Source organism: Protopterus annectens, chromosome 8.part0, assembly GCF_019279795.1.
Source record: "Protopterus annectens isolate FY-2018-M chromosome 8.part0, PAN1.0, whole genome shotgun sequence".
Lineage (NCBI taxonomy): Eukaryota > Metazoa > Chordata > Ceratodontiformes > Protopteridae > Protopterus > Protopterus annectens.
The window spans coordinates 1,430,629,227-1,430,646,676 of record NC_056741.1 but is presented as its reverse complement, the minus strand read 5'-3'; the positions used below and the strand labels follow the sequence as shown (position 1 = coordinate 1,430,646,676).

The following is a 17,450-nucleotide window of genomic DNA, read 5'->3' as shown; positions in this document are numbered from 1 at the left end:
GCTCTGTCCCTGGGATGCACATATTTAAAAATTGATACACAAGGAATGAACCATGGATTTACAGGGCAGGAAGACGTCAGTTAGAGCAAAGAGCTATAATTAGTCTACTAAACAGAATTAAGGATCAGAAAACCTGTCAGCACAAAGGAGAAAGGCTGAGTTGTTAAGGAGCTGCTTCCTGTATTTAAGGGTACAGGATTTGATAGCTTCCACCTTCATTTGCCTGCTGTGTGACTGAGGAAATCAGTTACCTGGATGGTGTTCCCAGGCTGTCCCTAACAGACTTATGTGCAGTAGGTCTACTCAGATAACACATGTACACAAGAGTGGGTGCAAAGATGGATCAATAACTAGTTTAAAGAGGAGGAAAAGAAATAGTAACAGCTTTGTCAAGTTGATAAAATGTGATAGGAATCATTTTGCATTCTAAAACCTTTTAAAGGTCAAGGTGAAAAATTATGGTTTAAACCAATCACTCAACAGGAGAAGAGAGCACTGAATTTAAAAGTAGTACTTAAAAAGTACTTCTGTTAATATGAAGTGTGTGTATGGACGTGATGTTTATGACTCATCAATTCCTTGGTTAAGAAAAAAGTATAAATGCTTTCTAGTTTGGACATTTCAAACACCAATATATTTCTTAGCTGTATTATACTCCCCACACTGCTATACAAAATCAAGAAACATATTTGTATAAGATTTCCAATTTATTCACAAGATCAGAGAAGCTATCACTATTTTTAAAACCAGACAAGAAACCTTACCAACATTCAAGGCAAAACACATTAAATGGAATACTTCTCAGCCTGAACAATTGTTGTTGTGTCTTTTGGCTTTTCCTGGTTAGGGGTCGCCACAGCGGAACTTCGGTCCGCTAATGATTGGTAGTTGATTTTTACGTGCAGAGTTACCAGCCCTGACACACAACCTTCAACGAAAGTATGCCCATTCACACATGTCTCCATGCAGAAGACGCTTTAGCTGAGAATCGAACCGGACAGCATCTTACCGTGAGGCGACAATGCTACCGCAGCACCACCACCGCGGACTCAGCCTGAACAATAAATGAAGGAAAAACATTTCCTCTACCTAAACTAAAAAATTAAAGTAAAATAAAAAACACCCACCTACCTGGGTAAAAATTTCAGCACATCATATTTTAAATATTTCCCAGCTCACGTATTCCATGTTTTCATTAAAAAACCTATTTAGATATTTCAAAAAACTCAAGAAAGGCTACTTCGGAGGTGTAAAACACCAAGCAACAATTTAATACTCACAAAACGTACGGACACTCAGTATGGTTAAGCGCTTTTCGTCCGGTAAGTTCATCGGACTTCTTCAGACAAAAAGTAAAAGCAAGCACATTATTAAAAACCCACAACAACCCATTCCACCATCTGTTGCAACCAATCAAAATGCAAGAAATACAATTAACAATTAGCACTATACAGGTCAGTGTAAAGAGCTGTCCGCCCTTTTAAAATACTGTTAGATGTAAACGGTGACTTTAAACCTAAAATAATAAAACCTAAGTGACACAGTTACTCAATTACACAATTACTCAATTTACTGATTACAAAAATGGGGTGGCTTATCCTCGACCACGTCCACCAACTCTTAGGAATGTAATTGGTCAGACCATGGTGACTGACAACCTTGATGGCAGAGGAGCAGTAAACGATTCAGCCTCCCATGCTTTTGACCAGCGTTTTGATAACATGAACACTACAGGTGGCTGTGTGGTGGGAACATCTAACCTCTACACTAATACTAATCTAGTTAATGGGAACGGCCAACAGTTGAATGAGCGACAGGTTTTTCACCAGGAGGTAAACCAGAACTCCCAGGGGGTTTACAATACGAGGGGGGTGACAAAGAACTTCAACAATCTCAATACCAACAGGAAGAAGAGGTAACCGACCCTGGCCTCAATGTTGCAAACATGATCAACCGGAGTTTTGAAAAACTGGTCAACCATACAGGTGACTAATCTTTAACTTTTCCAGGTTCGATATAGACCCTTTTTTGGTCAAACTTTTTGAAAATGGCCTTACATTTGTTCCGACCACCCGGTGCAGTTTACCAGTAGACTTGAAAATATTTATACGCATATTAAATTTAAAACTTATGTATGGAAACAATCGTATGGAGAGTAACGGACTTGAGGGTTTTGAGCACCTTTAAGCCCCCTGTCCACCCTTGGTTATTAGTTTTTGAAACTGTGTGTGAATTAGAACTAAGGGATTTGGTCAAAACATGTCAAAGGGGAGGTGGGTTGAATGTCAGCCATCTAGAATGTTCAGCGTTGAACAATCTGAGATCCTTACCCCTTTGAGTGTTAAAACCCGATAAGGCGGGGGGGGGGGGTCTCGTCATTATGGACACTGCTGACTACAATGTACGAATGAGGAAAGTGTTGGATGGTCCTATACATAGGACATCAAGCATTAATGAAGTGAACAGAGCCCATAGGGATATTTACTCTTATTTGGACGATTGCTTCATTGAGGGCCTGATAGATAAATCTACTCCCGATTACCCAACTATATTATCCCCTAGGGTTCCAACATTGTTTGGGGTACCTAAGTTACACAAGAGTGTAGAGGATCCCCCTATGCGGGCTCTAGTTAATGCAAGGCAGTCCATTAAATTATGCTAATGCAAAATATGTCGACAACATTTTGAAAAAATACGTCTCCAAAGAGAAAGAGATATGTAAGGACTCTTGGTAATTTTTAGCAGCTATTAACACTATGACCTTTGAAAAGGAAGTACATTTTTTAACTATCGATGTTGTTGATTTGTATTTCTCTATACCCCAGGATATGGGGATTGAATGGGTGGTTGAGAGGATGAGGTACCATGGGGCACCAGATATGGAGATCAGAATAGAAGTACTTTTAGATCTGATTTTGAGTAAAAACGGTCATCTTTGATGGTGACGTTTATTTACAGCAAATGGGAATAGCAATGGGCTCCCCTTGCCAGGCCAGTGTGGCCAACTTGATGATGGCCCACTGGGAAGCTCATTACATTTTCAACAACCGGGAAATCATGCAGAAAGTCTGTTCTACACAAGGTTTTTGGATGATATATTTATGTTGTTTAGGGGTAACATCCTAATGGCCAATGAACTGGTTAATTTGTTTAATTTAACAACTGATTTTTTGGAATTTACCAGTTCTTTTAATGGCAGCAGTATTGCTTAAATGGACGTCTCACTGGTGAAGGATTATGATTTAGGATGTGACTTAGCTGGTATTTACCACAAGGAGACGTATTACAATTCCATGTTACACTTCACCAGTTCCCACCCCCTTCACCAGAAAAAAATCGGTGGTGAAGGGGCAGTTAGTTCGAGCCGCTAGGATGATCACCTTGGAAACACATTTTCATGAGTGTGAAATGTTAAAATTAATGTTTACCAACAGGGGATACCCTTGGGACTTCGTTGATGTAATTATCAGTAAAGTCCAAGAGAAGAGACTGAAGGGGGTATACAAACCTATTTTGAGTTTACCATGAGTGGAGGGTAATATGGAGTATTCTACCATCAATGATAGCCCCAGCTTGAATACCACCATTGTCAGGGTCCCTCAAAATAAGAATTATGGTACTAGTTTCATCACCCACTTTAGTAGTGATTAGTGATGCCTGCTCTATAAGAAGTATTATACTACAAAAATTGGAGGATTTTTTCCACAGAGGAAGAATTGGTATCTAAGTTGGGTGGGAAACCCACAGTAATTTTCAAGAGGGGCAAGAACTTGAAGGCACTGATGGAGAATTCTAGGTAGGGTTTTGTGCGTACACCCGGTATGTATTAGTGTGAGGCTTTCAGCCTGTGTAGACACATGGCTGTGGGCTCCACTTTTTCTATACGGGGCGAAACGTTCACTGTCCATGGAAGGTTTAACTGCAACACTAAGTCCGTTGTTTACTTTGCCCAATGTCAGTCTTGCCCAGCTTTTTACATCGGCAAGACTGACAGAAAACTAAAGGAGAGGTCTACGAACACATCCATAGTATATTAAAGGCCAGGAACGAAAACGTTCTGGCAAGACATTGTGGTAGTAACCTGGGTCAAACATTTAACTTTAGGGTTATTGAACCGTTAGTGAGGGATGTCAGAGGAGGTGCTGTGAGTTTAGAATTAGAGAGATGAGAGGTACTGTGGCAACTCCATTTGGACTCTAGTAGAAGGCCAGGCCTCAATGAGGTTGTGTCAATTTCTAGTAATTTAAAATTGAGAAGTTTGACTAGATAGCCAGTAAGGACAAGTAGATAGGAGTACTTGTGTATACATTTTTATTACTATATTAGTAATAACATTAGAACTATAGGCTCATTTAAACTATTTTGTATATCAAATTTTTATTTAATCTAACACATTTCATTATATATGTGTTTTTGTTTTTATTAACTAATATAGTAATTATAAGATTGTTCATACTGAGTCCAGCTAAGTAATTTTTGTTACCACTGTTTGCACAGTGTTTTTTGTTCAGGAGTATGAACAAGTTTTACTTGAGTAATGGTGTCACTTAGATAGGTTTTATTGTTTTAGGTTTAAAGTCACCGTTTACATCCAACAGTATTTTAAAAGGGCGGACAGCTCTTTACACTGACGTGTACAGTGTTAATTGTTAATGAGAAGTTATGTACCTATCATAACATTCCATGTTAGTTGTCTTCTCTCGCCTTCTTTCTTGCTTGATGGGTTTGGAGCCGATCCTCGGCTCCGACTCGGCACTTTGCTAAGCTCGAGAGTCACTTTTACCAGCTCGAGGCAGCCCCATATCCCATGATGCAAGGCGTTAAGTACCCAGATCTCATTTGTTGTCTATAGGCAATAACACCTAGCATAAAAAACTTCCCAAAAGGAAGAAAGAAAGGCAGAAAAAGCCTGAAGGATGGGTTAGGAAGACCAGAACAGTATGGTCTTAAGAAGCATTCTTCCATGTAGGGAGAAAGAAAGGTCTGTCCAGGCCAGGGGGAAGGAGGGAGGGTCGCAAGAAAGAAGGCGAGAGAAGACAACTAACATGGAATGTTATGGTAGGTACATAACTTCTCAATGTTAAGTTGTCAATCTCGCCTTCATTCGTGCTTGATGGGACCGCGTCCCTAGCACCTCTATCCTGGGTGGCTCAATGGAACAGACTCTTGAGAACTGTAGAGCCAAAGCTGGCTCTATCCCTGGAGGCCAAATCCAATTTGTAGTGAGAAACATGGCTGCTGCACAAATAGTGTCTAACGGAAGTCTAGCCTGAAAGGCTGTGGAAGTGGCTAAGCTTCTAGTTGAATGCGCTTTAGGTTTCGAGCACAGCTGTTTTCCCCTGAGCTGATAGATTTCAGAGATGACAGAAGAAAGCCATCTAGATAAGGTCACTTTTGATACAGGAAGGCCTTTTTTGTTATCAGCATAAGAAATAAAAAGCTGATCGGATTTCCTGAATTGTTTTGTTCTGTCCAGATAATATCTGAGTTGGCGGTGAACATCAAGATAATGTAATTTTTGTTCCGATCTGTTTGAGTAATTTGGGAAAAATACAGGAAGGTCAATAGACTGATTCAAATTACTCTTTGAGGCGACCTTAGGCAAAAAGGTCAGATTAGTTCTCAAGGATACCCTGTCCTTGTGGAAGACCAAATAAGGAGGACGAACAGAGAGAGCATGAAGTTCAGACACTCTCCTGGCCGAGGTAATAGCAACCAGGAAAAGTGTTTTCCATGAAAGAAATTTCAGGGAACATGAAACAGCTGGCTCGAAGGGAGGAAGAATCAAGGATGTCAGCACTAAATTTAGGTCCCATTGAGGAGGAGGACTCCTGACTGGAGGTTTCAGGAGAAAGATTCCTTTTAAGAAGGCTCTACAAAGCCTGTGGGACATAATATTGTGATCTGCGAACCTGACATGAAAGTTCGAGATAGCAGCCAACTGAACTTTGACTGTGGAAGAAGAAGAGCCCGCATGAAAGATTTCCACTAAGAAATCCAAAACTGCTTGAACTGGAGCAGTAAAAGGATCAATATTTTTAGCTTTTGCCCAACAAGAAAAGCATTTCCATTTGCTGGTATAAATCCTTCTAGTAGAGGATTTTAGGGAAGCCACTATGATATCCCTAACAGGATTAGAGATCATAGGAAGCCTGGCTAAGGAAGGAAGTGGAGCAACCATGCTGTGAGGTTGAGAGAAGGGATAGACCGGTGCAGCTGACCCGATTGGTGAATCAGAAGGTCTGGTACTGGGTCCAGATGCCACAGCTGCACCAAAAGGTGACGATGGAGGAACGGAAACCAAATTTGTCGAGGCCAATAGGGAGCAATGAGAATCATTTTGGCTCTCAAAGCGGTGGCTTTCTGGAGAACCTGTGGAATCAGTGGAAAGGGAGGAAAGGCATAAAGAAGTCCCTGGGGCCAATCCTGGGTTAGAGCGTCTCTGGGGATGGCCTGGCAGTGGGAAGAGAGAAAGAAGTCTGGGCATTTGCTGTTTTGGGGAGTAGCAAAAGATCGCAACATGGGCGGCCCCATTCTAGAAAAATCTCCTCCACTATAGATTGTTTGAGAGACCACTGAGGCATGAGAATAGCTCTGCTCAATCTGTCCGCTAGAATGTTGGTTTTCCCAGGGATATGCGTTGCTACCAGAAACCGATGAGAGGAGATCGCCCATTGCCAAAGTCTGAGAGCTTCTTGACACAAGGGGTAGGACTTGGTTCCGCCCTGTTTGTTGATATACCATACTACAGACATGTTGTCTGTGTGAACTGCAATTGTTCCCAAGGGAAGAAAGTCGTTGAGGGCTTGCAACGTTAAAAGCACTGCTCTCATCTCTAGGACATTTATGTGCAGGTGGTATTCGAACGGTTGCCACATCCCATGAACCATCCTGCCCTGATAATGACCCCCCCCCACCCGATCAGGGAGGCGTCCGTAGTGACAGTGGCTACCGGGGCCGGGGGTACAAAGGGTCTGCCTTGGTGAATCTGGGGAGAAGTAATCCACCATGAAAGATGATTCTTGCAAATTTGTGTCACCAGGATTTGGTGACGCATTGGAAGTTGTTGGTACGACCACTGAGTGAATAACATCCACTGAAGCAGACGCATGTAGAAGCGGGCCAGGGGAAGAAGGGTAATGGCCGCAGCCATGAGGCCCAGGACCTTCAGAACCATTCTGGCTTGCACTTTTTTGCTGGCAAGGATGATCCTCACGTGACTTTGTACATCTGAGATTCTTTGGTCTGTGAGGGTTGCTGACATCCGAACAGTGTTTAAGTTTGCGCCTATGAAAGTAATAGATTGGCAGGGCAATAAGGAGGATTTTTCGTAGTTGATCGAAATTCCCAATTGAGTGCAGAGATTTAGTGTGTAATCCCTGGCTTGAAGAAGTTGATGCCTGGTGGTGGCTGAAAGGAGCCAGTCGTCAAGATACGGAAACACCTGGAATCCTTGACGTCTCAGGTGAGCCGTGACCGCTGCCATACATTTGGTGAACACTCTGGGGGCTGTGGTGAGACCAAAGGGCAGGGCTCTGAATTGGAAATGATTGGACCCCAGCCGAAAGCGGAGAAACCTTCTGGAGCATCTGTGAATTTTTATGTGATAGTACGCGTCCTGAAGATCTATTGAGCACATCCAGTTGTCCTTCTCTAGGAAGGGAGAAGGGACTTTCCTCGAAAGGAATTTTGTAACCTTCGGATATAATAGACTGTACCCATCTGTCTTGAGTGAGGGAACGCCAGGCTTCTGGGCACAGCGATAGTCTTCCCCGACTGCCTCCAAGGATGGACAGTCGGGCAACATCTCAGGGATGCTGGAAGGGCTTGTCAGAGAGAGGCTCTCTGCTTCCCTGGTTTTGTGGACCCCCTCTGCCTCTAGGCGTCTGTTGTTTTACCCCTCTGCCTCTAGGGGTAAACTGACCACGTGTATCCGGCGTGACTCCTTGGGATTTGCGGAACCACATCTTTCCACCCTTCTGTCCCTTGGGGTAAGGTCTAGAAGGGGTGGAAAATGGACCCTGCAGAAAGAGTCTTGCCGTCCTGTTCACACCTGGTCAATGTATCCTTCACTTGAGGGCCAAACAAAGCTGACCCATCAAAGGGAGTTTGTGAAGGACGCCTTAAAGGGATCTGCAAAATTACAGAGCCGCATCCAGGATTGACGTCTAAGAGCCACCCCTGTACCTGCAGCTCTACTCGCTCCATCTGCTGCATATGATATCAGTCGCATGGAGGAGTTAGCTATAGAATTAAGGATTCCTAGCTGAGAAGCAATTTTCTCTTGAGCCCCTGCAGCCGTAGGATCCTGTACTACTTCACCTAGTTCCTTAAGGATGTCCCTTTGGAGTCTGGTGAAGTGACATAAGTAGTTCAGCGAGCGCATAGCAAAGGTCGCTGAAGAAAAAATCCGCTTACCATACCTATCCATAGTCCTAGAATCCTTGTTAGGAGGATGGACTGGTACGGAAGGATCTGCAAGTTCCTTCTTAGTGGCAGCAGCCACCACCATGGCATCAACAGGGACACCTTTCGTAAGGAATTGCTTTTCAGGGGCAGTAATAAATTTAGACGGCCTCCTGGGAACTGGCTCTACAGAGTCAGGAGCAGCCCAAGCCTTCGAGCAATAACTTCCATAAGGGGTCGAAGGCGGAGACACCCAGGAGGTGGAGGCCAAGATCCAAACACCTCTAGGTATACCGACTCATCCTCAGAGGGATTTGTGGAGGCCAGTTTCCCCTCTGTTTTAGGAGTTCTAGGATGTCTGAAAAGGAGACATCCTCAGAGAGGGATCTTGGGGATCCCTCAGACTCATCTAAGTCGGTATCTGAAGTGATAGACTCAGGGGAGTCTAGGTGTTTCCTCTTACAAGTCCTCTTGTGGAGGATCTCCTGACTGATCAGGAGAATCCTCGGAAGAGGGGGTTATTCCCAGTGGGGAAACCTGAGGCGGTGGATCTCTGGGTCCGGGGGCAAGAGATATCGACAGGCACTGTAGAGGGAGGAGCTAAGGGAATGGACTGCTGGCTGAGCCCAGTGGCCAGCACACTCTTCATCACCTCGAAGGCCCCCCTCCCAGGGAGGTCCGAGAGAACCCGTTCCGAAGAAACCGGGACTCCAGGGCCCACTGAAAGGGAAGGCTCCAAGGCAGATGTCGGAGCCGAGCTAACCAAGGCCGAGGCTCCAAGGGGAAGAGCGGGGTCGGACAAGGGTCTGATGCCACTCACCCCTCGGAGGAGACCAGGAAGCCCGACCACAGAATCCCTCCAAGGAAGGTCTCAAGAGGAGATAAGAGTAGATGCTGAGGGTGCAGAACGGGGTATCCGCCCCTCAGCCATAGCAGTAACTATCCCCGAAGACTCCAGCTCCAAACTCTGAGGTAGAGTTGAAGGAGGAACTTGAAGGGTGTGGACTAATAGTCGCCTGTTGAGACGGACTATGCAGCATCTGGGCCAGTGCCTGTGATTTCAATAATCTACTTACCACCCTCTCTAAATCATGGTCTGAAAGCCTGGGCGACCTAGATGATCGGCTCCGATGGCTCCGCTCCGAGAGGAGAGGTGAGGCCGAGCCGAGTATCGGTTCCAAGGAAGGGGACCTGGACCTCTTCCTCGACGGAACCATCGGAGCCGAGGGAAACCATAGATCCAGATGGAGCCGAGGACTTTTGGCTCGAATGAAAGTCGATGCATCGGCTCCAGCGAGCCGATACAGACGTAGATAATGGTGTGTCGAGCCGGTCGGCGCCGACACCAAAGCCTGAGCTACATGGTGGTCGGAGCCAGTCGGAGCCGACACCGATGTGACCATAACAGTATCGGCACCGATAGCCATTGGTGCCGAAGATTTTGCAAGACAGGACCGGCCCCAGCCGGAGCCAATCTCGACTCCGAAGGAGTCGGAGCAGAGGCCACCGGCTTAGATACAGAAGCCTGGGCCTTAGAAGACTTAGAAGTCTTGCTCGAGTCGATTTAGCGGAGAGCCCTCCGGTTTAAGAAGACCCCTTAAAATCAACTTATTTCTCCTCTCCTGCAGGACTCTCTGGCTAAAGGAATGACAAATTGCACAGGAGTCCTGCAGGTGGGTCCCAGGCAATATAAACAAGTGTGACCGTCTGTCAGACATCTTCTGACAGCACGAGTCACACTTCTTAAAGCCTGAGACCCTTTCTTTGGACATAGTTGCACACAAACAGTACACAACAACACAGTCCCAAACAGACAACTAAGTTATCCCAAAATATAGTAAATTAACCTCTCACACACACACCCTGACAGGGGGGATGGGAGGAATGAAACCTGACTAAAAGAAAGGGAAGGAAATATAATTTTAGTCAGAAAAGGGCTTACAAATAAATAAATTAGAAGGTATTCTGAAGAAAAGTGAAATTTTAGGGGCAAAAAGTAGTTAAACTCTAACACTTACCAGGAGCTGGCAAAAGGAGGACCTCATCAGCGAGAAGCGAGATCTGGGTATTTACCGCCTTGCATCATGGGATATGGGGCTGCCTCGAGCTGGTAAAGTGACTCTCGAGCTTAGCAAAGTGCCGAGTCGAAGCCGAGGATCGGCTCCGAACCCATCAAGCAAGAATGAAGGCGAGATTGACAACTTAACATCTGTCTTTCTTGCGTTTTGATTGGTTGCAACAGATGGTGGAATGGGTTGTTGTGGGGTTTTATTAATGTGTTTTAATTTTTGTCTGAAGAAATCCGGTGAACCTACCAGACAAAAAGCGCTTAACCTTACTGTGTGCCCATATGTTCTGTGATTATTAAATTGCTACTTGGTGTTTTACGCCTCAGAAGTAGCCTTGAGTTTTTTGAAGTTTCTCATTGTGTTTTGTATTATTTAGATATTTGCCACTTTGCAAAACAAGCTTGCTTTATGAAATTTAATCTTTTCATAATTACACAATAATAGTGAGCAAAGAAATACAAAATGGTCAAGTGCAATTAATAACAGTAGTAATTTGCAAGATATTACATTCTTCTGTCATACATGCTCAGAAACCACTCACACTCTTACTTCTATATCATTTACTATGGCACATATTTTCGTCTTCATAAGTGATTATGATTAGCCAGGTCAAGAGTGACCTGGCAGAACACAAATTGCATTATGTGAAACTATGAAACAAAGACATCCAAACACTGGAAGTCAGGAATCTCCTTAACTGTATTCTCCACTTTCTGAGGCAGCAGAGCTATATTGTAGGAGGTTCTCATTATTTAAAGGCTACTCTTCTCGTCAACAGTTCTTTGTACATTACAGTTCTTTGTACATTACAATCAAGACAAAACTCTGCCAGCAAGACTTTCCATATCCAGTGCAAAGTAGCTTACAATTACGCTAATTAACAGGTAAAAGGGCCACAGAGAAATTTCAAGGAAGAAAATAGCAGTATAAGTAAAAACACATTGTCGTAAGGTAACTTCATGATGATCATTATTTTATTTTGATGTACAACGAACAGTAGAGGACCAGACCTGTATACAAAATATTCTTCCTCATCCTTTACTACTTTAATATGCAGACTGAGAGACTAAGTTTATGAAAGATTTTATTTTGCTTCCATAACCTATACAAAAGTTGAAGAGATCACTTTTCTATTTTGATCTTTGAAAATTATTACTGTTCAGTAGAACTACTTGCTTAAAAATACAATATAAAGTGCATTTTATCATAAAAAGGTTAACATTAACTTGAAAATGATTGGGTCTTAAAGGTATTAAATAGAAGTTATTTATACACTGGTTTTACTTTTACCCACCAGATGTCCACAACAGATTCACTGCTGCAAGATTGTGATAAGGTTTCTAATAAAGGAAGAGATTTCCAAGCATACAGTTTTGTAATCTACTTGGCCATATATTTCTACTGATTACATGTTCAGATACCAGTCAAGGTATTAGCTTTTAGAAATAACCTTCAGTGACATCAGAACATGTCACTATTGAGTTACTTGTGCCTGTGCACAGAACCCCTACAAAGAAAATTAGGCAGATAATACTAAGCAGCATTTCATTAACACACGTACACCCCTACCCAGAGACTGAATGATGTGCATGAGGCTTGCTAAGGAACTTTTAACATCACAGCTTCACAAAGTATTTATCATACAGAGTAGCTTGTTCTGTGATGCTATGATCAACAGTAAAGACTGGGATTTCAAAGAAGGACTAAAACTGCAGTGAAATTAAAGGTGGTAGTATCTCTTTAAATAAACCTGTATATACCACAGTGCTGACATGGCATCTTTGAGGATTCAGAAATGGTGCTCTCTCTCTCTATCTAATCTTATTCAATTATGAAGCAGGATTTGAAATTGGTATAAACCAGCTTTTCCTAAAAAGAAGTTGCTACTCAACCACTTGTATAATGAGAGGAAATAAATTCACAGTACATACTTGAATTGTTTAAATGTATTATGTTTGCAGTGTCAGCTATGTTAACTTTCAAATGGATAACATTTTAGCAACTACATTAGGAAAATAATGCACTGGGAGCAACCCTTCAAAACTTTCTGGATGTTAATTTATACCAACAAATCTGTTGGCAAATGCCCAATCAACAAAGGCAATGAAAAAGGCCTTGTAGGCAGTGTGCTAACTGTACTAGGCAGTATTAAGTGTATTAAATATCTGAAAGCTGTTGATACTACTTTTTATCACAAAGTATTTTTTTAATATATAAACAGTTGTGCTCCTTTAAACATGTACTCCCTACACGGGTACATCTGAATTATTTTCAGAATAATTTTAAGACAGGAATACAGACATTTTACTTGAGAGCCTGTTGCACAAGTTTCTACCATTTTTGTTACAGTGAAAGCTAAACTACAACTCCGAACTCTGTAGTACCACTGCAAAATTGCAGGCAGTGTTACAATAAATCTGAATTAGGTATCATTAAAGTGTTAACAGTGATTTCAGTTTATTGGGATTTTACTCATAGCTTAACAAAACGGATGAACCATTACTGTTTTCAATGAACCTTGGGTAATTTGGAGCATCCAATCTAAAAACAGGGTTTCAATTACACTTGTGATACATCACTGATGCGACAATAAAGTTTCACATTTAAGTCTGCTTGGCAGATTTACTTTGGTTAAGTGCATTTGGTTTCTTCCAATGTGCCATGTTTACTGTTAAATATATCTGCTAGGAATTACATGGGGGGATACAATTCTGTAATACTGGAAGCCTAAAGCAGCATATTCTGCATCGCTTGTGATCTCTAAAGTATTACCAAGAGAATTCATTCTTGTAGATTGCTGTAATATGGCATCTGGTTTGTAGACAGATGGCGAGCATTTTGTTAATTCTGTTTATATGCAAAAGCAGAACCTTCTTGTGTTTGAGTTAGTCCTCTTTACAAAGAATACCATTGACAGACTTCTCATTTCTGGGTTCATAATCAGTAGAATCAGAATTCAGTTTTCCTTCCTCTTTCATCTTTCGTATTAAGTCATGAGGTCCCTTTCCTAAAAAGGAGGATGGATGCTTATAAGAGCCTCCAATCCTATCCCACAAAGTGAAGTACTGCCCATAGTTATAATCAAAGTACAGATGGTGATCAGTATGATGGGCAGATCCATTAATTACATCTTCAAGGAACTTCGGAATTCGATAATCTCCATCATGGATTGAAACTGTCCAGACGTTAACAAATATGTAAAGGCCCAGGTAGACACCTTTATGTAAAGGGAAAATAAAGGGATAGATATGGTATGGAACACTCTGCAGGAATCCATCCAATGGGTGAAAAGCATGACTTGCAAAAGGAGTAGGAATCTTCCAAATGTGATGAGGTTTGTGAAAATACTGTGAAAGACAGGCAATAATTTAGATATAATGGTAAATAGAATCATTCCTAACAAAACAAACTACATAGGCAGCATAGAAGAAATACAACTACACATAGAAGGGTTTAATTCTTATCCAATTTACATTTGTGTTGATTTGGAAAACAAATTAAACATCCTTACATCACACAGCAAATGAAAAAGACATCCTCAAGTTTCTTTCTGCATTACTCACCTTAATATACAAAATGCTGGGAATTGAGCATTACAAAGCTCCAGCTTCTGACTTGTTGACAGCACTAGTAAGGACAATGTCTGTCACACCTGGGCTGCACTGTACAGTAATGTAACAGTATGACCCACCACTACAAAGTGCCAAAAAATGTTATCTGTAAAACTATTGCAATAAAAAAGAAACAAGAAAACAATTACTCCACGGTAACAGTAATACACAACTACCGCACAGTTAAAACCACCTTATGCATGGATCACAACATTAAAACATGTAAAGAACTTGTAGTTGCTGCTTTTTCTTGCAGTTCTAGTATTATGTTAAGTAGTTGAAATCTACATTTAAGTTTCACGTATGTATTGAAGTTGATCTGATGCAGTACATAATAAACTGTCTTTTCCTGTCTTATAACATTTATTTTTTCACAACAGTATAACTAAGAGGTTTGAAACTGGTTATATTTGTCTGCCTGCAAACCTTTTCTAGTCTCCAGTTTTTTACTTCATTTTGGATTATTACTTCTACCTTAATGAAAACAAACTGTAAGCAAAAAACTGCATAAAGAATAAAGTGTTTAGATATTTCATTGTAAGTCTGAGCTATTGCATATATTCTATTTTCAAATATTGATGTGAGTTTATCTTTTTCTTATTATCCAAGTACTTTGTAACCTTTATTTCATTAATTAAAATTCCAAGACATATTGTTTATTTTAACTTTTGGTGTCAATTTATATTTTTCTTATTATCCTACTATCTTACTACTTTGCATGTTAACATTTACATTAATAATTTTGTAGCTTTTGTTTCATCTAGTTATAATTTCAAAACATAGTAAGTGTTTTAACTCAGTTTTTCAAATGTGCTTGTCTCAATTTAATTTCTGTCCAGTACTTTCTGATTAAAGCACAACATTAACTCACCTGTACCTGCAGTGCAGGTTGCGGTACTACTCATTTGGTGCTTCCAGCACAATTCTCTGGAAATAAAAGCTTCCCCACCATGCCTATAGCCCTGTAGAGTGCCCTGCTATTGAAATGCCTTCTTCTGTGTTATTCTGTCATATAAAACTTTATTGACCCACAAAAGTGGTCACAGGGTTCCGCATTGTACATTTAGACAGTACACAATAAATTAAAAAAAAAAAAGAAAAACTGTTTTAACGGCTCTGCCATCTGCATTGACAAGTACACACAGTAAAGCTGTCCTGGTGGACAGCACTTGTGCATAAACATTTGTGAAAATTCATTTCACCATCCTCACACAGTAATGCTGTACTGTGTGTGCATCTCCATCAGAAAACGTTAAATAAAGCAAACAAAAACATACATTTTACAACTGGAATCCTACGAGCCAACAGAAAGACTGCTTACATCCTTCCTGGACAGACATCTGAGAACCCAATCAGGCCTACCTTTTAAGTCAGATGTCTGTCTTTGTAGCGCCATTCAGTTTTACTCAGTCTCTTTTCCCATATGGGCAAGTTACAAATTTAGAATGTATCCTGCACTTCTTATTTTTTAGACCTCATGCAGTATAGGAATAGCAAGCAAGTCGTGGAAGGCATTATGCTGGTTGGTAAAACACTGAATCTTACCTCAGGTAAGTGGTCTGGGCCTCAGATGGAATGGGAAGTTGTCAGTGTAAGGTATTTTCAGTCAGGCTGTGGTGTTGTGTTGCAGCAGATATATGGAAAAAGCAAAATGCGTACTTATGGAGGTCTCAAGTTATTCTACAGAGTAAGTGTTTGATGTGATACAGTTACAAAAGGGTTTGTTTACAACTGCAGAAATGGGTGGGGGGGGGGGGCTGAAAGGTATATGCACCGAGAACTAAGGGATCTACTGTCATATTAGTTACAGGTTGCTTTAGTTTATGATGGCATTGTGCACTTTTTAGCCTAGGCCTGGGGCTGGGGTACTGGATGAAATTATGGATGAGGTAATTTGTTTCTGTGCAGCCTTTTCTGACAACAAAAGGTAAATTATTAGGGCCTGCAGCAGTACTTTTTAGTGTCTTGATTTTCTCCCCATTGGCATTTGCATTAATACTGACTTTATATACTAGAATGTGCCGGACAGTGGTAAAATGTAATTACAGCAAAGTTACTGAAGCAAACTGCACCTCTTCTTAGCTGATGTAATTTGACTGCTCCTATTATGTAGTATTTATTAAAAAGTTGCCATTCTCAGATTTGTTTACATTTGTGAGCATCCATAAAAGAAAGAGCTGTACTTTTAGTTGATGCACTTTATTGCATTAGTATGCTCTGTACCTGTTCCCTGCTTTGGTTTGTACAACCGAACTGCTTTGCAGAAAATATGGAGACTATGAGGTGAATAGTGGGAGATGGGGGAATCTGTTATATACATACCAGGAGAACTTCAGTGGTGTGCAGGACTTGTGCAACAATTAAGCATGTTGGTTTTTGTTAGTATTCCACACTGATCTTAACAAATCACGGACAAATCTGGAAATAATCAGGGACATATTTAAAATATGCATACTATTAACTTGAGACAATGACAGAATAAGAGAATGTGAATTAATATAAATTTTCTGAAATAAAAGTCGTCTAACTCTATAATTAACGTTACTGTTTATTAAGTAAAATTCACCACCTTTTCTCCAAAAGGCACCAATTTTAGGTGGGATTAAGAGAGACAGAACTAAAATTTGAGTCAAAATCAGTGAAAATTGAGAGCTATGCATGCCTTTACACTGCAGTCATCAGGGGACTAGACAGGCATGAAAGGCTACGATATTAGATCCCAGAAGGGTGAATAACATGAATCCTCACTGTTTTATGGATAGGAAAACCGTCTCCTCTTCTGCTTTTTTTCTGGATTCATTTTAAGGTGGCAGCTGAATTACTGTTGCTGTCTTTGTTAAAATCCATCGCTGTGTTTTGACCTAATTTATCAGGCCAAAATGATCAGTTTCTGTAGTGCTCTGGGTGTTATATAGTGTTAAATTTGCTTCTGACTGATTATTTACTACTATTTTAAAGAAATTCTTCGAGTCATGGAAATACGTGTCACTTTCAGTTTCTATATTTAAAATGTCATCATGATTCCTTATGTTAGTTGCTATTGACTGATTTCAAATATTGAGCCAGAATAGTACTGCTGTGGCATAAATTAGACATGCCTGGTTTGTGAAGGTACCCGAGTGTATATGTGTGGGTGGAGCTCCATTGGCCTATACTGGATCTGTAATATCCATAATAATCTGCCCTAAAAGGGCTTTTTGCGGTACTTCATGATATCAAATGAAAGCTACAAACCCAGTGAGACATATCACTGCTACTTTGCGTACAACAGTCACCACTACACAAACAGTTTTGTTTAGCAATAAACATATTTATGCATATTTGAAAGTTTATGTTTAGCAAAAAAATTTTTAAAAACTCTGAG

General features: G+C 41.1%; 1 protein-coding gene across 3 annotated transcripts in view; it reads right to left on the bottom strand.

Moving 5' to 3' along the window:
• Positions 1-11,427: 11,427 nt before the first annotated feature.
• Positions 11,428-17,450, bottom strand: part of SC5D (sterol-C5-desaturase) — a 158,072-nt gene continuing 152,049 nt past the window's right edge. For all 3 annotated transcript variants that reach the window (XM_044081037.1, XM_044081035.1, XM_044081036.1), the window contains exon 5: positions 11,428-13,824. In XM_044081037.1, coding sequence (XP_043936972.1) covers positions 13,361-13,824 — 464 coding nt within the window. In that variant the 3' untranslated portion in view covers positions 11,428-13,360. The remainder of the gene's footprint in view (positions 13,825-17,450) is intronic.